The sequence below is a fragment of the Delphinus delphis genome, chromosome 20, assembly GCF_949987515.2.
Source record: "Delphinus delphis chromosome 20, mDelDel1.2, whole genome shotgun sequence".
In the NCBI taxonomy this organism is placed as follows: Eukaryota; Metazoa; Chordata; class Mammalia; order Artiodactyla; family Delphinidae; genus Delphinus; species Delphinus delphis.
The window spans coordinates 4,134,704-4,154,553 of record NC_082702.1 but is presented as its reverse complement, the minus strand read 5'-3'; the positions used below and the strand labels follow the sequence as shown (position 1 = coordinate 4,154,553).

Sequence of the window (19,850 nt, the reverse complement as noted above, 5' to 3'; positions counted from 1 at the left end):
CTACTCTTTGTTGTGGTGCGCGGGCTTCTCATTTCGGTGGCTTCTCTTGTTGCAGAGCACGGGCTCTAGGCGCACAGGCTTCAGTAGTTGTGGCGCACGGGCTTCAGTAGTTGTGGCTTGTGGGCTCTAGAGCTCAGGCTCAGTAGTTGTGGCGCACGGGCGTAGTTGGTCCATGGCATGTAGGATCTTCTGGGATCAGGGCTCGAACCTGTGTCCCCTGCATTGGCAGGCAGATTCTTAACCACTGCGACAGCAGGGAAGTCCTTAGGAGCAGTTTTTTAAGTGGCGTCTAGCTCTCTGTTGCAGGTGGTGGATGTGGTGACATGAACCCATAGGGCTAAACCTCACCTCTAACACGGGGGCTCAGCAGAGAATTCACACAGCCTCCGGTACACCTGGATACCCGGGGTCCTGGTACTGCAGCCTGAAGCTACTGCAGAGCCCCACCTTCCTGGGGGCTCCACTCAGACTTGCAAGCTTCTCAGTAACCTGAGAAGGCACTTGTTTTCTCGAGGATGATATATGCTGCTTCCACAAGCCGAGAATGCATACCCAGAATTGTGCCTCTTTCTCAGTGTTAGGTGTTGCGAGGTGCAATGGCACGTGATTTACTACACAGGGTATGTCTTGGCAGCCCTCAGAGAATAGGCCCTCTATAAAGGTTGCTGCTTTGGCAGGCTCTGAGTCTTTGAATTTCCCTTTCTTTCTTTCTTTCTTTCTTTTCCTTCCTTCCTTCCTTATGTCCCACCATATGGAATACATACCAGAGTACTCTCCACCCTCTAACCATCAGGTCCAATTAGCAAGATGTCATCAACGTTGTGGACAAATGGGATGTTATGCCCAGTGTCACGATGCCAAGGGTCCCTTTGGACTGTGCTGTGAAAGAGGGAGAGTTAATTTCTCTCTGGGCAAAGTATGAACGTGTACTGCAGTCCATTCTAGGTGAAGAACTGCTTCTTAGTTACCAGATCCGCAGCTGCATAGAAATGACCAAAGGCTGCCTGATTCTGTTCTAGGAAAAATATGCATCCCTCACAGCAGCTGTGACAGGACTTAGCGCTGGGTGAAGTCTGAGGCCCTCCACCACCAACCACCCTTGATCCGCTCAGTGTTTGCAGGGGCCAGGCTGGTGTATTAAGCAGGGGTGCGATGGGCCACCACCACTCCCTCCCTTATGTCTTTGAGGGAGGCACTAACCTCTGCTCTTCCACCTGACCGCAGGGTTGTTTTTGATTTACCATACACTGGGTTATACGAAAGTTATATTGTGTTTTGTTTTTCTGTTCATGCCAGGCAGCTAGCAGGATTTTACATCCCCGACCAGGGCCTGAACCTGCACCCTGGGCAGTGAAAGCGCAGAGTCCTAACCACTGAACCTCCAGGGAATTCCCTGGAAAGTTATATTGTTAAGTATACAGAGTCTGCTTCCTTTCTTTAAAGACTGTGTAACTATGTTTTGGAAGTTGATTAAATGACTTTGTGGTTCAGCTTTGTGGTTCTTTTCAAGGCTTAAAAAAAAATCTGCTTTTGGGTACATCCTAGGGTTAGTTTGGCCGTACTGTGAAGGGTAGGTCTGCTTGTGATAAATCTTCTCAGTTTTCCTTCACCTGAGATTGTCTTTATGTCCCCTTCATTCCTGAAGGATAGTTTCATAATGCATAGCATTGGGGATCGACAGTTCTTTTCTTTCAGCCCTTGAAACTGTTGTGCCACTACCTTCTGATAAGTCCAAGGTCACGTGAGTGGTGGGTTCCCTCCACAGTGAGGAGGCATTTCTGTCTCACTGCATGCAAGGAACTTCTTCCTCTTTTTCTGGATTGTGATGCGTCTTGCATTGGATTTCTTGGGGCTCATCCTGTTTGGGGTTCACTGAGTTTCATATATGCATAGACTCATGGCTTCTGCAAAGTTTGGGGAAATTTCAGCCATTATTTCTTGAATAGTTTTCCAGTCTTATCCTCTTTCTCCTCTGGTTTTAGGACTCAGATCCCAGGGATGTGAGGTCATCGAGAGTCCGTTCTCATGCTTTTCCAGAATATGTGCTCACTGGTGTTCAGACTAATTTTTATCCTCGTATCTTTACATCATTTCCTCTGTTGCCTCCATTCTTTTGTTGGGTCCCTCCATCCATGGAGCCTTTTATTTTAATTATTGTATCTTTCAGATCTGAAATATCCATTGCATTCATTTTTTAAAATTTATTTGTTTTATTTTTGGCTGCGTTGGGTCTTCGTTGCTGCCCGCGGGCTTTCTCTGGTTGCGGCGAGCGGGGGGCTACTCTTCGTTGCGGTCCGCGGGCTTCTCATTGCAGTGGCTTCTCTTGTTGCGTATCACGGGCTCTAGGCATGCAGGCTTCAGTAGTTGTGGCTTGCGGGCTCTAGAGTGCAGGGTCAGTAGTTGTGGCTCAGGGGCTTAGTTGCTCTAAGGCATGTGGGATCTTCCCGGACCAGGGCTCAAACCCGTGTCCCCTGCCTTGGCAGGCAGATTTTTAACCACTGCGCCACCAGGGAAGTCCTCCGTTGCGTTCTTTATGTCTTCTCGTTTTTTGCTGAGCCTTTCTAGTTTTTTAGATTTATTTTAAGCATGTGTGTAATTGCTCCTCAAAGCATTTTTATTATGGCTGTTTTAAAAGCCTTGTCAGAAAATTCCAAAATCTGTGTCATCTCAGTGTCAGCAGCTGTTAAGGATGGTTTTTTCTCACTCAAGACGAGATTTTCCTGGTTCCTGTTGTGGCGAACGATTTTTCAAATTAGACCTGGTCATTTTGGATATTATGTTTTGAGAGTCTGGGTCTTATGTAAATCTTTGTTATAGAAAGACTTTTCTTACTCATGGCTGGGGCACTGACTCATTACTGCCAGGTGGATGGGGCAGTCCAGGTACCCTACTCGGTCTCCTTTGACACCCACTGTGTCATTACTGGGGGTCTTAGCAGTCTTAGTGTGTCTGCTGCCTTCTCTCTACCCTTCAGAGTACAGGCAGACCTTGGAGATATTGCAGGTTCAGTTCCAGACCACAGCAATAAAGTAAATATCACATTAAAGCGAGTCCCACAGTTTTTTGTTTTCCTAGTACATATAAAAGTTATGTTTACACTATACTGTCGTCTGTTAAGTGTACAACAGCATTGGTCTAAAAACACAATGTACATACATTAAAAAATAATGCTGTTGGGGACTTCCCTGGTGGCACAGTGGTTAAGAATCCACCTGCCAATGCAGGGGACATGGGTTGATTCCTGGTCTGGGAAGATCCCACATTCCGCGGAGCGACTAAGCCCGTGCACAACTACTGAGCCTGCGCTCTAGAGCCGGCGCACCGCAACTACTGAGCCCATGTGCTGCAACTACTGAAGCCCGTGCACCTAAAGCTCATGTTCCCCAACAAGAGAAGCCACTGCAATGAGAAGCCAGCGCACGGCAACAAAGAGTAGCCCCGCTCGCCACAACTAGAGAAAGCCCCACGCGCAGCAAGGAAGACCCACCACAGCCAAAAATCAATAGAATAATAATAATAATAACGCTGTTGGGAAAAGGGCACTGATGGGCTTGCTTGATGTGGGGTGCCACAAACCTTCAATCTGTAAAAACAAAAACATCCCTGCAATATCTGGGGAGTACAATAAATGGAGGTATGCCTGTATTCTTATGTTTGTTGTGTATGTAAAGTCCAGGAGTCTTACTGTGCTTTGTGGGGGGTTAGGGAGACATACTTCTATTTTCTCCTGCTCCAAAACTGGAAGTCTGAAATGCAACTGACTTTTATATATTGTGATGATGTACCCAGTGACGTTAGATAAATTCTTTTCAAATTCGAATAATAGGTCCTTATTCTATTTTGGATTTTCCACTCACACAATTTTGTAATCTTGAGCAATACAGTTTTATTCCATCCCTCAGTGCCTATCACTTTTTTTTTCTTTATTTAATTGGTTGGTTCTTCCAGGCCTGCCGAATAGAAGGGTAATAGTGAACGTTCCTGGCTCACTTGCAATTGCAGGCAGAAGGATTGCACGTTTTTACCTTTAAAAATGATTTCTATTGTAGCTTTTAAAAGATGCTTTTACAAATAATAGGAAATTCCCTTTTATTCCTGAGTTTTTTTCATTATAAATTGGTGATGTATTTTATCAAAAGCTTTGCATCTGTTGATATGATGATTTTTAAAATTTCTTCTTTTAATGTTTGAATTGTATTGATTGATTTCTGAGGATGAAACCACCCATGCATTCCTTAAAAAAAAGTACCTGCAAGTTCATGATATATTACTCATTTTATATAGCAATGAATCTCGTTTGTGAATATTTTGTTTAGGAAAACAAAAGACAGAAAGACAGAGCTTCCTGTGATTTTCCCATTTTGTAGTTTCTTTGTCAGGCTTTGGTCTCAATTTTTTTCTGGCCCGACAAAAGGTATTGCAGGGAGTATTCCTTTCCTTCCCTATTCTCTGCAGAAGCTGTGTAAGTTTGGTGTGTGTGTGTGTGTGTGTGTGTGTGTGTATTTCATAAGTGCATACGTGTTCAGAAGCATTCACCAGTGAAGCCTTCCGGACACAGAGTTCACTTTTTGGGAAAATTTTAAATCACAGACTCCACATATTTAATATATACAACAATCCAGATTTCCTATTTATCCTAATGTTCATCATTTTGGTAAATTATATTTTAGAGAATTTTTGTCCATTTCATCTACATTTTCTAATATAATGGCATAAATTGTTCATAAAATTCTTCATTTATATAAAGTCTGTAGGATCTGCCGTAGTGTCGTGATAACGGTAAAGCATGCCTTCTCTCTTTTTCCCTTGGTCATTGTGCCTATAGGGTATATACGTGTGATTAATGTTTTCAGGATTGAAGTTTTAGGCTTTATTGATTTTTCTCTACTTTTTCTTTGTCCTCATTAGTAGCTACTCTTGTCATTGTTATTTCCCTGCTTCTACCTTCATTTGGAATCATTTGCTATTCTTTTTCAAAATCATTGGTAATTGAGCAGTCTGTTGCTTTTTTTCTAAAACGTAAGGATATTAGTTATCTTTGAGGGTAGAATCAGGTGACTGCCACAGGGTCCCAGGGGCTCCTGGTGGTCTGTGTTGGGAGTCCAGGCTGTCTGTTGGTCGTTAGGCGGTGTCCACTGCGGGCAGGCAGCTCCTGTGCCTTCTGGGGTCCGTGCAGTCTTCCTCCCTGGAGCGTGGGGTCTGGGTCCTTCCTGGGCTAGCGGACGGCGAGAGCAGCATACACGCTGGGCTTTTCTGGGGGCTCCCCTGACTGGGGGGCAGGGGTTGCAGTCTTCCGTCTGAAGGTCGAGTGGTTCAGCTGGGCATAGGTCACATCCTGGGGGGTTTCAGATGCGGCGGCCTGCGGTGGGGGAGAGGGAGGGAGGGTGTGTGGTTGGGATGGGGGAAGCCTGGGGGCCCGGACAGGATGGGACCCACCTGACCGTCCCTCTGCCCGTCCTCTTCCGCTTGTCTGTCCTTTGTGTCCAGCAATCTCCCCGACAGGGAGGAAGGAGAGGTGGCCACCCCCCGCCTTAATCTTGATCTTGAGTGGTTCACCTGGGCATATGTCCCCTCCTGGGGGTCTGCATCCTGCCTGTTCTGCTGGAGGGAGAGAGTAGGACAGAAAGGGGACTTCCTGGATCCACTGTGATCTCCTTCCGTCAGCTTTCCACTGTGTTGGCAGAGTGATGCTTTAAAACCTTAGGTCAGGTCACTTTCCTGATGGAAACTCCGGGGACCTCCTAACACCTTGGAGCCTCTGGATTCTTTCTACGGTTCTGATTTCTGTATTAACACATTATCTCCCTTGCACATTTGGCTCCAGCTGCACGGCCATCTTCCTGCAAAAGCACGTCCCTGCCTCAGGACCTTTGCACTTGCTGCCCCCCTCCCCCTATGCACTCTGTAACCTTCTCTTGCTTTACTTTCCTTATCGGGACCTTGCATTCTAGGACGCTACCTGCTTCTTTACATATAGTCTCTCTCACCCACCAGGTGAGCTCCCTGCTGCACCTGCAGCACCTACAGGGAGCCGGGGGGATGCGCTCTCCTTGTGCACCACTTTTGGGTGAATGAAGGAAGGGGGGCCTGGGGACTTTCGGGTGATTCACTTATTCACAAATCCTCTTGAGACGTGGGGCTTCTCTGCAACGCCAGAAGGTCAGACAGAGGACGGGGAGCCAGGAAAGGGGACCCCGAAGGAGGGGCCATGAGGTCACAAGGAAGCAGGAGGGGTGGAGTCACAGCAGGACGACCCAGGAAGCCCGGAAGGAGAGGTCAGTGTGGGACGCTGCTGGAGCTGGGATGTGAGGACAGAGACGTGTCCATTGGACTGAGTTTGGCAACAAGAAGGTCTCTGGTGGCCTGGACAGGAGCAGGGGTCTCACCGGATGGTCCAGCTGCACCCCGTCCTCAGGCTGTGTGTCCTTCACGGCAGCATCTGCTGGGGCGGAACAGGGTGTGTATCGCTTGGTGGGATCCCCTGAGATCCCTCAGGGCTGGAGCCCCCGCAGTGCATCCAGAAGGGGCCACTGAGACCCAGGGGTGAGGGGAAGTGTGGGGTTTCAGTCCGTACCCCCTGAGCCCACCCCTTCCCAGCCTTCCCCTCCCCCCCACAGGTGCCTCCAGAACCCTGTGTCCCCCACCCCGTCCTCTTCTGCTCACAGAGGGCCTGGTCCTGGGCGGCGGCGGCTGGGCAGGAGCTGGGGAGGAGGCGGGCGTGTTAGGGGGAGAATGAGGGGGAGCTGCGGGCGGGGCGGGCCTGGGGGTCTTCGGGGCGGGAGTTACCTGCTCTGCAGGCCTGTGTCCTTGGGCTCTGGGTCTGCAGCCCCTGCGGGAGGGTGGAAATCAGCCTCGCCCTGGGCTGGGGCAGATGACAGAGGCTCGGCCCTGGGACTCTTATGACCCCCGCCCCTCACTCGGGATTCAGGAGGAAAGAAGGAGACCTGAAATCATACTTGCGTACATGTTTCAACACTTCATGAGATTGCAAAGGAGGAAAATACCTTAAATTATACATGTCAGCTGACAGTACGTGTTTTCTTTCTAGATTTTTGAGTTTCAGACTCTGGACAATCTTTTTCTAAGCTGACCTTGCCCATCTCTTAGGTTTCCCTTCGGCTGGTGCCCTAAGCCCACCACCTCCAGGGGTGTGGGTCACCCTGTTCCTTACCCGACTTCCTGCGTCTGCTCTGACCCCGGTGTCGGACGAGGAGGACGAGGGGCAGCAGGACGAAGGCCACCGAGACCCCAATCAGGACGTTCAGGTACCATTTGAGACCTGGGGCACCAGTGACGTCATGCATGAGCCCAAGATGCCCTTTAATTGAGCACCTACTGTGTGCAGGCTCGTGCTGGGGTCTGTGCATTCATCTCCTCTAACCCACCCCACCCATTTTACAGATGAGGAAACTGAGGCACAGAGAGGGAATTCACCAACCCCAGTGACCCAGTCTGGAGGTGGCAGAGCTGGGATTGGAACCCAGGGCTGTGGACTCCCTGAGCTGTCCTCCTGCCGCGCCCCGCCCAAGGTGTACACCAGGTTTTTTCTCTGGGGGCTTCTCATCTGCAGGGGGGCCTGTCCGAGGGTCTCATCTGGAGCCGAGGGTCCTTCCTTGTTAACCTCCCCTCCCCCACCACAGCAGGGACTGGGGGAGGGGCCGGCTGTGTGCGGTGGACTCTTCATCTTTCCCTCCCCCGCCCTGTACAATGCCACGACCACTGCGGCACTGGGGACAGGCCCCCATACAGTCACATCCTCAGGGGCCTCCCTGTGAGGCCTCCTCTCCTGGGGGGTCAGAGCCAGAAGTCAGAACTGAAGGAAATCTAAGCTCCGGGCCACGATTCTCTGCCTTTACACTTGGAGAAACTGAGGCCCAGGCAGGGGAAGGGGGTCCAAGTCAGCGTCTCCAGAGGTGCGTGAACTAAGGCCATAACTGAGCCCTGCCCCCCTGGGCCCAACACCATGTCCCACAGACCCTCACTCACCCGTCTGCGGGCCTGGCTCCGTGGGGGGAAGGGCCCCAACTTCAGAGCCTCCTGGGGGTCAGGACAGGAGGTTAGGGTTGGGGGCTGCTTCTCCCCATGTCAGCCCACTGCTCCTCCCCCAGGATGGGCCCCGAGGGGTCATTCCCTCTCCATGACCCCCACCCTTCATCCACCAGCCTCAGAGCTCCTGGTGCCTGTGGTCACTCCAGCATCTCTACCTGACTCCCAGCCCCCCTGGGACACAAGCTGTGCTGAGATTGGGTCAGGATTTAGAGCAGCTGAGGACCTCAAGGGACAGGCCTGGGGCCAGGTGTCCACATGTTGGGCAGAGGCCCCAGTGGCTCACCAGCTCTTGACTTGGGCCCTGTGTGTGGATGGTGGTGTCCCCAGAGGATCCTGGGAAAATGCCTGTAGTTGGGTGAGGGGCTGTGGCTTCCCTGGGATCCCCCCTCTGCTCACACTCTGGTGCTGTCTCTGCTCTGGGGCTGCCCTTGGCTTTCCCCCTCCTCCTATCTGAGAAGCCTGGTGACGGGACGTGAGAAGCAGCAGGGACGGGAGGGCCTGGTTTCCCTCCGTCCCTCTGCAGGCTGGACCCCCTCCGGATCACCCTCACTTGACTCTCCTTTGGAGCCCCCCTCACTCCTATCCTAGAAAGGAGGTCACCTTCAGAGCTGACAACAGGGACACAGAGGGGACAGGGCTGGGGCCCCTAACCTGAGACCGCGAGCTCCAGGGGGGCACTGGCGTGTGACAGCAGGTAGGGGTTACTGCTGCGTGAGCTGTAGCACCTGTAGGTCCCATTGTGGGCTGAGGTCACGGGACTCATGGAGAATTCGGCCTGGAAATGCCCACCTTGGTACTTTGATATAAGACGCAGTGGGGGCCGGGCTGCCCCCTCCTTGGACAGAAGGAAAGTTTCCCTTGTGCTCCCTGACTGACACAGCAGGGTCACGTTCTCTCCTGAGGCCACCAGGGGGCCCGGCTGCACCGAGAGGGAGGGCGTGTCAGGGAACCACCCTAGAGAGAGGAAGAGGGGTGAGGGGCTGCCCGCCCCCTGGTTCCGAATTGCGACTCAGCTGGTCCTCCCTGAGGCCCCTCATCTCTGTCTGTCTCTGTTTTCTCCGAGTCTCTCCCTCTCCCTGCCCACCCCCGTCTCTCTGTCTCCCTCCCTCCCTCCCTGGGGACCCCTCACGCCTGGTCCCAGCATCACCAGCTGGGGCTCCCCCGGCAGGGCCTGTGCAGAGTCTGGGTCCCTGACTGACCCGCTGGCTCCTCACCTGCCACCAGGATGTCCAGGGGGTCACTGGGGGCCGACCACTCGGAGGAGAGGTTGTGTCCACCGTAGCATCTGTACCGGCCCGCGTGGGTGATGGTCACTGTGCCCAGGGGGAAGTCGGCCTGAGAGAGCCCAGCCTGGGGCTGCCGGCCAGGGCTCTGGGGGAGGGCCTGTCTCCCCTCCTGGGACAGAGCGAATCTGTCATAGCCGACGTCAGAGCGACACTGGAGGGTCAGGCTCTGTCCATAGGCCACGACAGGGCCTTGCGGGGTCAGGAGGGAGGGCTTCCCAGACACACCTGGGGGAAGACCAGCCCTGGGCTGTAGGGGCTGGTTCCTCCCATGAAGCCCCTTCTCCCATCCTGGTCCCCAGGCCTCACTGTCGCTCACACTCTGTGTCTCTGTCCTGTGCGCCCTGCTCCCCCCTCACCCCACCCTCTCATCTGGGACAATCTTGGGAGAAAAGCATCTAATAATCTGTCTCGTGCCTCAAAAAGTACGTGAGGCCAGGGTGGGACCTCCTCACCTGGGACCAGGAGCTCCAGGGGGTCACTGGGGGCCGACCACACCTGGGGGGTGTCCCTGTAAAAGCTGTGGCATCTGAACGTCCACCTGTGGCTGGGGGTCACGCGACCCACAGGGAACAGGGCCTCTGTGTGCCCATGGGGGCCTCGCTGTGCATCCAGGGTCCAGGAGGACTTGGGTTCTCCTTCCTTAGTCAGAATGAACCCGTCCAGTCCCTGCCATGAGCCACACTGGAGGGTCACGTTCCCTCCCGAGGTCACCACAGGGCTCGGCAGGGCTGAGAGGGTGGGTTTGCTGTGGGCCCCTAGGAAAGAAGGAGGGAGCTTGTGAAATGGGGGCTCACACGCCCCTCTCCTCCCCCAGGGCTGGGCTGTGAGAGGGACACACCCCTGAGAGCAGACCCCCTTCCTGAGGGCAGAGCTTGAGGCTGGGACCCCCAAGTGTCCTCTCACCTGTCACCACCAGCTCCAGGGGGTCACTGCGCTCTAACCAGCCATTGGGGTTGTGGTAGTAACAGTGATATCTCCCTGCGTAGGACTTTGTCATGTATGAGATTGAGAACTTGCCCTTGTCCCCGGGCTCCAGTGGGGGCTGTCTGTCCCTGGGAGGTGAGGTTCCCTCTTTATACAAACGGATCACCGGGGCCCCCCGGGTCCCCTGACACCAGATGGTCACGGTGCTCCCCAAGGGGATCACAGAGCCGGGCTCAGCCCAGATGGTGGGTTTGGGGAGGGTGCCTGGAAGGACATCAGAGGCTGGGTCATAAGACATCCTCACCCCCAGGTCCCCAGCTCTAAGCCCCCAACCTCCCAGACTCCCCCTCCTTCAGCTCAGAACTGCTGTTCCCCACCCCATTGTCTGGGGGTGGCCCCTTGTCCCCATGATCAGTAGGGAGGTGGGACACCTGGGGACAGACTCACCTCCCTGCACCTGGGTCCTCAGGCCCACATTCAGCCCTGGAAGAGAGACCCCTGTGAGAGGCTCGCCCTGGATCCTGAGCAGCGCCTCTCCTACCCGTGAGCCTCTTGAGTCCTGGGGTCTCCTGACAGAGCAGCCTGGCTGTGGGGAGGGGTCCGTCCCTGGCTGGGGCTTCCCCTCCCCCTCCTCCATCTCACCGAGGCAGAGCAGGGCCGTGAGGCTGGGGGTCATGGCGTCTCGTCCCTGTGGTCCAGGCGGTGCAGATGGAGGAGACCACGGTGCCCTCAGGACGGAGACCCGAGGGTGTGTCCACTGGGATGCTGGTCCTCCCCGTCACGGGGCTGTCACGTCAGCAGCCCCACAGGAAGGGGAACTGCCCCTCCCCAGGAGCCTGGCTCTCATTCCCATGACAGACCCGGTGTCTTCCTGAGACGCCCCTTCCATATGAGGGTGACCCAGGCACGTCTTTCCCTCTCAGAGCCTCCCCGTTTTATCTCCTTCGTCCTTAGCCGGTCCATCAGCAGGTCCCTGTGGGGTCCTCACCATGGACAGGGGTCACCCAGGCCCTGGCGATGCTTCAAGGAGGTTGCAGGAACCTGCTGCACCGCAGAGCTCAGATCAGCAGAGACACACGTTTAACATCTGCCTACAGCTCCGTGGAGGTCAGTGTGGCAATGAGCACAGAGGAGAAGTTCAGGGCAATAAGGAAGGAAACATGCCTGCTCCCCTGGCCCCAGAGTGTGGGTTTGCTTTCTGTCTCAGCGCCCTTCAGGGACTTCTCCCTTTTTCTTGAAACAGCGTCCACTCCACCTTCCTGGGAACAAGCCCCTGAGTCGTTCCTGCCTGCTCGGTGGCCCTTGATCCTTGGACAGGGCTCTCCTCCCCGTCCTGTCGTCCTGCCTGGAAGCTGAGGGGACCTTGATTTGAGTTAGAGGTCTCCCTTTGAAGGAAAACATCTCTATTTAACTCTGTCCCCACTGCTCTTGTAACCGTGAGGGCAGTGCCCTTTCTGAGCCTGAGTTTCCTCCTCTGCATGTTGTCGCGAGCCCCACTCCTCAGAGTGGCTGTGAGCTCAGTGGTGTCAGGTTCATTGCAGGATCACCATTGTTAATTTCCAGAGCAGGTGACAACAGCAGTGGGTGGGACATGAGAGGATCCTGGGCTCAGACTCCACGGCAAAGTGGGTGATTGTGGTGCCCACCTAAGAGCCCTCCTCTGCTCCTAACACTGAGAAATGCTATTTTGAATATTTCTGAAACACGTACCCACAGACACATGCAGAAAAAGAGAAAGAAAGTTCCCCAAATGGAGAGGGAACCAGACCAAAGAAGAGGGAACTAGGCTGAGTGGGCCCCGCTGACCGGGATCATCAAGGGGGTCATAGGGAGGAGGTTCCCACCTGTGTGGACAGAGAGAGGGACCCAGGTCCTCACAGGCAGGGAGGGGTCAGGGCTCCAGGTGGAGGTTGAAGCTGCGGCCCCACTTCCCCGCCTTTCTGGACGGGCACTGGGATAGCTCTGCTCACTGCCCCAAGCCCGTGGTCAGCATTGAGCCACCTCCCCTGTGTGGCATGAAACAGACTCAGTCCACGATTGTCAGCCCTGGGCGTCCACCCTCGTGAGAGTGTGAGGGTCCCATTGCAACATCCCTGAGGCCACAGCTGTGAGCAGATGCTAAGTCTGAGACGGTGGGCAGCACGGGGCAGAGCAGCTGCAGCAGTCGCCCCTGGTCAGCCTGACTCCCAGGACAGCCCCGGGAGAAGCCTTCTAGGAGAGACCGGGGGTGTGAGGGCAGAGCCTTTAACAGGAATGGACATCACAGTGACCCTAGTAATGATGACAGTGCTACGGACAGCCGTCTGCTGACGAATGGGGGTGTCCTAGGCAAGGAAACAGAATCAGTAGGAAACCAATAAAGAGGTGAAAAAAATGTAGATCATACTTGATGTGAATATCTTGATTGTATCACAACACAATTAGTGGCTTTGCTGAAATAAAAATATGCAAAAAAAGAATCAGTAGGGAAATATGACAGTCGATTTAAATTAAGCGTGTTTAAGTATCTGAAAAATAAAGGGAGGCAACCATATGGATTATTTTATAGAAGAAAGGGCAGGTATTTAGAGTTAGAAAAGGTAGAGATGACAAATCCAGTAGGATGAACACATTAAAAAACGTCACCCCATCAAGGACAAGACAGCTGAGGGACCAGTTATGGAACTGAATACAATATCGAGGAAATGTTCCACAATGAAGCTTAGAGAGACCAGAAATGGAAATTCAAGATACTTGGGGAATAGAATGAGGAGGGCCCACGTCATATCTATTGTAAGTGTCAGAAGGAAAGGTCGTGACGTATAACAACGGCCAAAGAAATGAAGAATTGAACATTTTTCAGAGATGAGGACAGGGCAACTAAGTGCTAGGACGCCTGTATTTAAAAGTGACATCTGTGTCTTGACCCTTCATGGTAAATTAAGAAAATGAAGGTCAAATTAAAAAAAAAAAGTATCTCAGAGTGAATTGTATGCTTCGAAACGGTTAATTCTATTTTGTGAACATTTCAACTGAAAAAAATCAAGGACGACTGTCCTGAGGCCCTACAAATGTCCTGAAACTACTTCCTGTAGTAAATGCAAATGACCATTAAGAGAATGACAAGTTCATTGGGACCAGACTACCCCGTACCCAAAGGCGATGCCAGAAGATACTGGAGAAATACCTTCAGGGAATTAATTGGGAAGAATTTTACACTGAGCCAAATTATTTTTTTTTTTTTTTTTTTTTTGAGCCAAATTATTTTTAAGGGACAAAAGTGAAAGGCTCATCAGAGGGTGAATCCCTAACTGCGAGGAGGTTCCAGCCACCACATGTGACCTGCGGGAGCTGTGTCCACTCCGCTCAGCCCACCACGTCAGGCTGCGTCTTCCTGAGAGAGAAGGAGGGTTCTGGTGGGGATGGAGCCCTTTCCCATCACCTGTATGTTCCTCTCCCAGTAGTTGAGTCACACACTTAGTTTGAAATAAGAAATGTTTTCAAGTAACTTGATAAAGAGAGAATGAGAGTGAGAGAAGGCATTTCCAGAGACGCAAGTTCTTAGATATTTTACTATTTTCACACTCGGTGAAAGGAATACTAAGAGATGTAAAGGAGAAAGTGAGATGTCATATGAGAAAAAAATGGTATGAAAAGCACTGAAAAATTAACTAACACAACTAGTACACGCACCCACAGATGCACCCACACGTGTGCACACAGGCACACAGATGTGCACACGCACATGCACGTATATAGAGTACCCAGATTTCAGGTGAAGTATAAGGAGAACATTGTCTTCTCTAATGGAGGAGGAGAATGCATAGCTGTTTAGAAATAAAAATGTAAATACATATGTTAACATGGGAGTAACAGCCTAAAATTAGAGATGGAATAACTACCAATGTGCTTGGTGTAATTAAATGAAAGAAAACATTTTCAGCTTTATTGAAATATAAGTAACAAAAATTGTGTATATTTAAGATGTACAACTTAATGTTTTTATTTTATAAAAAGCATTTATTTATTTATTTATTTACTCGGCTGTGTTGGGTCTTAGTTGTGGCACGCAGGATCTTCGCGGTGGCAGGCGGGATCTTTCGTTGCGTGCGCAGGCTCCAGAGTGCATGGGCTCAGTAGTCGCAGCTTGTGGGCTTAGTTGCCCCGTGGCATGTGGGATCTTAGTTCCCTGACCAGGGATCCAACCTGCGTCCCAAGCATTGGAAGGTGGATTCTTAACCACCGGACCGCCAGGGAAGTCCCACTTGATGTTTTTATATACACTTACCTTGTGATATAATCACCACAATTAAGCTAATTAACATATCCATGACCTCACATACTGAACATTTGTGTGGGAGTGTGTGTGTGGTGAGAACACTTAAGGTCTATCCTGTAAGCAAATTTCAAGTCTACGATGGAATATCGTGAACTGTAGTCACATCACCATACATCACATCTCCAGAAGTGACTCGACTGCGTAACTGAAACTTTGTTCCCCGTGACCAGCATCTCCCCACTGACCCCTTTCCCAGCCTCTGGCAACTACCATTCCTCTGTGTTTCTATGAGCCTGATTATTCTAGATCCCCCAGGGAAGTGAGCTCGGGCTGTATTTGTCTGTCTGTGTCTGGCTTCTTTTACTTCACATAATGTCCTCCAGTTTCATCCACGTTTCCCAAACGGAAGGATTCCCTTCTTTTTAAAGGCTGAATAATATTCCAGTGTGTGTGTGTGTGCGCGCGCGCGTGCGTATCTCACATTTTCTTTATCTCTTCATCTTTCGACAGGCATTGAGGTTGTATCCATATCCTGTCTAATGTGAATAATGCTGCAGTGAACATAGGAGTGCAGATATGTCTCCGAGATCGTGGTTTCATCTGCTTTGGCTGTATACCCGGAAGTGGAATTGCTGGATCCTATGGTAGGTAGTTCTAGTTTTAATTTTTTGAGGAAACTCCATACTGTTTTCCACAGTGGCTGCACCGATTTGTGTTCCCAGCAACAATGCATAGGGTTCTCTTTTCTCCACAACTTTGCCAACACTCGTTATCTTTTTTTTTAATTAACTTATTTATTTATCTTTGGCTGCGCTGGGTCTTCGTTGCTGTGCGTGGGCTTTCTCTAGTTGCGGTGAGCGGGGGCTACTCTTCCTTGTGGTGCGCGGGCTCCTCATTGCGGTGGCTTCTCTTGTTGTGGAGCAAAGGCTCTAGGCCCGCGGGCTTCAGTAGTTGTGGCTTGTGGGCTCTAGAGCGCAGGCTCAGTAGTTGTGGCACACAGGCTTACTTGCTCCGTGGCACGTGGGGTCTTCCCCGACCAGGGCTCGAACCCATGTCCCCTGCGTTGGCAGGTGGATTCCTAACCACTGTGCCACCAGGGAAGCCCAACACTTGTTCTCTTTTGTCTGTTTCATAACAGCCATTCTAACAGGTGTGAGGTGATCTCTCATTGTGGATTTGATTTGTATTTCCCTGAGGGTAGTGATGTTGAGCACCTCTTCCTGTACTGTTTGGCCATTGGAATGTCTTCTTTTGAGAAATGCCTATTCAGGTCCTTTACCTGTTTTTTAAATTGGGTTGTTACTGCTTTGCGTTGAGTTGTGTGAGCTCCTTGTATATTTTGACAAGTAGCTGCTTATCAGATACATGGTTTGCAAATATCTTCTCCCATTCTGTATGTTGCCGTTTCACTCTGTTGTCTGTTTCCTTTGCTGTGTAGAAGCTTTTAATATGATGCAATCCCCTTGTCTATTTTTGTCTTTGTTGCCTGTGCTTTTGGTGTCATATCCAAAAAACCATTGTCCAAACTCACGTCAAGAAGCTCTTCCCCTATGCTTTCTTCTTGTAGTTTTATGGTTTCAGTCCTTATGGTTAAGTCTCTGGTCCATTTTGACTTGATTTTATATATGGTGTGAGCTGAGGGTCCAGTTTCATTCTTCTGCATGTGGGCGTCTAGTTTTCCCAGCATCATTTATTGAAAGTACTATCCTTTCCCAATTGTGTGTTCTTGGCACCCTTGTGGAAGATAGCTCACGGAGCTTCTTTGAGACAGTTAGTTTGAACAGTTAGGCGTCTGATAGACCTGCATCTGTTACGGTTTATGTCTTGCCTTCGGCAGTGTCACATTCCCTGATTCTTCGTGTGTCTTACAGCTTTGCTTTGGTGTCTGTGTGTTGGAAGAAACAGCCACCTCTTCCAGCCTTTATGGTCGGAGTTTGCAGACCAGCCCAGTCAGAGATTCTGGAGCCTCTCAGACGTGTTCTGTGGACGTGCAGCTCCACATCCCTCCCTCCTGGGGAAGGATTCCTAGTTGTGTGCCTTCACCGTGTCCCCGCTTCCCCTGGAGGAGTGCGGGGGATGGCGGGGGTGGGGGCGGGCTCCATTTTCCTCCTCCTGAGGGAGAAGTCTCAGGATCGGTCCTCCTCTCCATCCTGCCAGGCTCTGCCGGCTACTACAGCACCTGTCCCTCTCTTCCTCTTTTGCTGCCCCCACATGGGCCTGTGGCCTCGGGCTCTGAGTGAGATGAGAGGCCAGGAGGTCTGTGAGGCAGTGCCCGGAGCCTGGGGTTGTGGGTGCAGCTTGACTCCCTCTGGCCTGGGCCGAACGGAGGAGGCTCTCAGCGCTGAGGGTGCCAGCTTGGGGGAGGGGGGACGGGGGAGGGAACTGCTCCTTTTATCCTTTCAAAGTGGTTTTTCTTGGTTCTATGCTCATTCGAGGTGTCGCACCTTGCTAACTGGATCCTGCAGTTCGCATAAAATTTATTTTCCCCAAATACCGTACTTTTGTCACTGTTTATGTGCGGGGATGAGAGCTGGGACTTGCTGTTCTGCCATCTTGCCTGAAGCGTTGATTAATTTTTCTAGAATGCATCCTAGTGAGACCAGAAATGGGAAAATAGAAACAATAGCTAATCTACACAGGAAATAAAATGAGAAGACTAAACAGATATCTGTCACAGTCTCTAATGAGAGAAATGAGAATGCCATTAGTCAGCACTTGAAGAGACCACAGACCTAGACACCAGGGCATCCTCCACTTAAGGGGACTAGGGTTCTCCCTCACCCGCAGTGGGGGCAAGATTACTTCTTTTTTTTTTTTTTTTAAATAGAAATATAGTTAATTTACAATGTTGCGTTAGTTCCAAGTGTATAGCAAAGTCATTCACTTATATATACATATTCTTTTTCAGATTCTTTCCGTTAAAGATTTTTATGAGATATTGAGCATGGTTCCCTGTGCCATACAGTAGGTCCTTGTTGTTTATCTATTTTATGTAAAGTAGTGTGTATCTGCAAATATCAAATTCCTAATTGATCCCTTCCCCCTTTATCCCCTTTGGTAACCATAAGGTTGTTTTGTGTGTCTGTGAGTGTATTTCTGTTTTATAAATAAGTTTATTTGCACCATGTTTTAAGATTCCACATATAAGTGAAATCACATGATATGTGTCTTTCTCTTTCTGACATACTTCACTTAATATGATAATCTCTAAGTCCATTCATGGTGCTTCAAATGGCATTATTTCATTCTTTTTTATGGCCGAGTAATACTCTATTATACATATATCACATCTTCTTTATCTATCTGTCGATGGACATTAAGGTTGCTTCCACGTCTTGCCTGTTGTAAATAGTGCTGCTAGGTACCTTGGGGTGCATGCATGTTTTTGAATTAGAGTTTTTTCCAGATATCTGCCCAAGAGTGAGGTTGCAGGATCATAAGGTAACTCTGCTTTTAGATTTTAAGTGACCTTCACACTGTTCTCCATAGTGGCTGCAACAATTTACATTCCCCGCAACAGTGTAGTAAGGTTGCTTTTTCTCCACACCCTCTCCAGCATTTATTATTTGTAGATTTTTGATGATGGCCATTCTGACCAGTGTGAGGTGATACCTCACTGTGGTTTTGACTTGTGTTTCTCTAATAATTGGTGATGTTGAACATCTTTTCACATGCCTCTTGGCTATGTGTATGTCTTCTTTGGAGAAGTGTCTATTTAGGTCTTCTGTCCAGTTGTTTGTTGTTTTTTTTTTTTTTGTGGTAGGCGGGCCTCTCCCTGTTGTGGCCTTTCCCGTTGCGGAGCACAGGCTCCGGACTCGCAGGCTCAGCGACCATGGCTCACGTGCCCAGCTGCTCCATGGCATGTGGGATCTTCCCGGACCGGGGCATGAACCCGTGTTCCCTGCATCGGCAGGCGGACTCTCAACCGCTGCGCCACCAGGGAAGCCCTGGTTTCTTGATTTTTGAATATCAAGCCAATGTTGCATTCCTGGGATAAGCCCCACTTGGATGTGGTGTAGTATTTTAAAAGTATGTTGTTAGATTTGATTTGCTAATATTTTGTTGAAGATGTTTGTGTTTATGCTCATGAGGGAGACTGGCCTGCAAATTTTTGTTTCATTTTGTTTTCGTTTTCTTTACTTTTACTATGAGAGTTGGTCTGGCCTCATAAATTAATACAACATTTCCTCCTCATCTAGTTTCTAGAAGAGGTTGAGTAGAATTAATATTATTGTTTTTACATGTTTTCTAGAATTTGCAAGTAAAACCATTTAGGCCTGGAGATTTCTTGGGGAAATTTTAATCTAAGAATTCAATATCTTGAATGTGAGACTAGCAAACTGTTTTTAAAGTCTGACAGTAACCCGTGTTAGTGAAGGTCTGGGACAAAAGGAATTACTCCACATTGTTTCTGGTTATACAAAATAAGACAGTCCATTAAATAAGAAATGCATCATTATCCCTTAGATTTTCAAATATGTTTATGCTACCCAGGAGATTTTTGCCGTATAAAACCTAGAAGAACTTGCACATATAGACGATAAGATACTACAAGGATGTTTCCAGTATATAATACAGCAGGCAAAATTAACCAACTACAGTTCTTCAGGCTTCTAGGTAGAGGATGAATAAGTTCTGGGGATCTAATGCACGGCATTGTGATTATAATTAGCAGTAATGCAGTATATACTTGAAAGTTGTTAAGAGGGTAAATCGTAAATGTTCTAATGCAAAATGTAGTGGCAAGATAAGGAAAGGTCTAATGACGTGCTTTGCACGTCAATACACCGTTTTTCCAACACCATTTATTTATTTTTAACATCTTTATTGGAGTGTAGTTGCTTTACAGTGGTGTGTTAGTTTCTGCTGTATAACAAAGTGAACCAGCTATACATATACATATGTCCCCGTATCTCCTCCCTCTTGCGTCTCCCTCCCACCCTCCCTATCCCACCCCTCTAGGTGGTCACAAAGCACTGAGCTGACCTCCCTGTGCTATGCAGCTGCTTCCCACTAGCTATGTGTTTTACATTTGGTAGTGTATATATGTCCATGCCACTCTCTCACTTCATCCCAGCTTACCCTTCCCCCTCCCCATGTGCTCAAGTCCATTCTCTACGTCTGCGACCTTAGGTTCTTCAGAACGATTTTATTTTTTTAGATTCCATATGTATGTGTTAGCATATGGTATTTGTTTTTCTCTTTCTGACTTACTTCACTTTGTATGACAGACTCTAGGTCCATCCACCTCACTTCAAATAACCAATTTCGTTTGTTTTTATGGCTGAGTAATATTCCATTGTATATATGTCCACCACCATTTATTGAAGAGA

The 19,850-nt window shown here is 49.8% G+C and overlaps 2 protein-coding genes and 1 long non-coding RNA gene across 3 annotated transcripts in view; 1 reads left to right on the top strand and 2 right to left on the bottom strand.

The window, feature by feature from the left end:
- The window catches only part of LOC132416835 (NACHT, LRR and PYD domains-containing protein 2), a 1,001,898-nt gene that overhangs the window by 346,879 nt on the left and 635,169 nt on the right, over window positions 1-19,850 (bottom strand).
- Window positions 5,216-10,950, bottom strand: LOC132415787 (leukocyte immunoglobulin-like receptor subfamily B member 3). Its single transcript, XM_059998876.1, has 13 exons — window positions 10,902-10,950; window positions 10,707-10,742; window positions 10,239-10,523; window positions 9,788-10,090; window positions 9,264-9,560; window positions 8,701-9,003; window positions 7,987-8,037; window positions 7,172-7,279; window positions 6,787-6,829; window positions 6,664-6,701; window positions 6,387-6,439; window positions 5,437-5,601; window positions 5,216-5,359 (listed from the first exon to the last, which is right to left on the bottom strand). The coding sequence occupies exons 1-13, from the start codon at window positions 10,933-10,935 to the stop codon at window positions 5,216-5,218; spliced, it is 1,860 nt and encodes a 619-aa protein (XP_059854859.1). The 5' UTR covers window positions 10,936-10,950.
- The window catches only part of LOC138413908 (uncharacterized), an 81,396-nt gene continuing 76,581 nt past the window's right edge, over window positions 15,036-19,850 (top strand). Inside the window, exon 1 of the long non-coding RNA XR_011246295.1 lies at window positions 15,036-15,161. This is a non-coding gene — a long non-coding RNA (uncharacterized lncRNA). The remainder of the gene's footprint in view (window positions 15,162-19,850) is intronic.

Bases quoted from the DNA above. Each gene is read 5' to 3' on its own strand.
- LOC132415787 (XM_059998876.1), bottom strand. From the start codon at position 10,935: ATGACCCCCAGCCTCACGGCCCTGCTCTGCCTCG. The intron at 8,038-8,700 runs GTTAGGGGCCCC...CCTGACCCCCAG, and splicing joins CCTGGAGCTCGCGGTCTCAG to GAGGCTCTGAAGTTGGGGCC. The intron at 5,360-5,436 runs GTGGGTCCCATC...CCCCCACCGCAG, and splicing joins ACGGGCAGAGGGACGGTCAG to GCCGCCGCATCTGAAACCCC.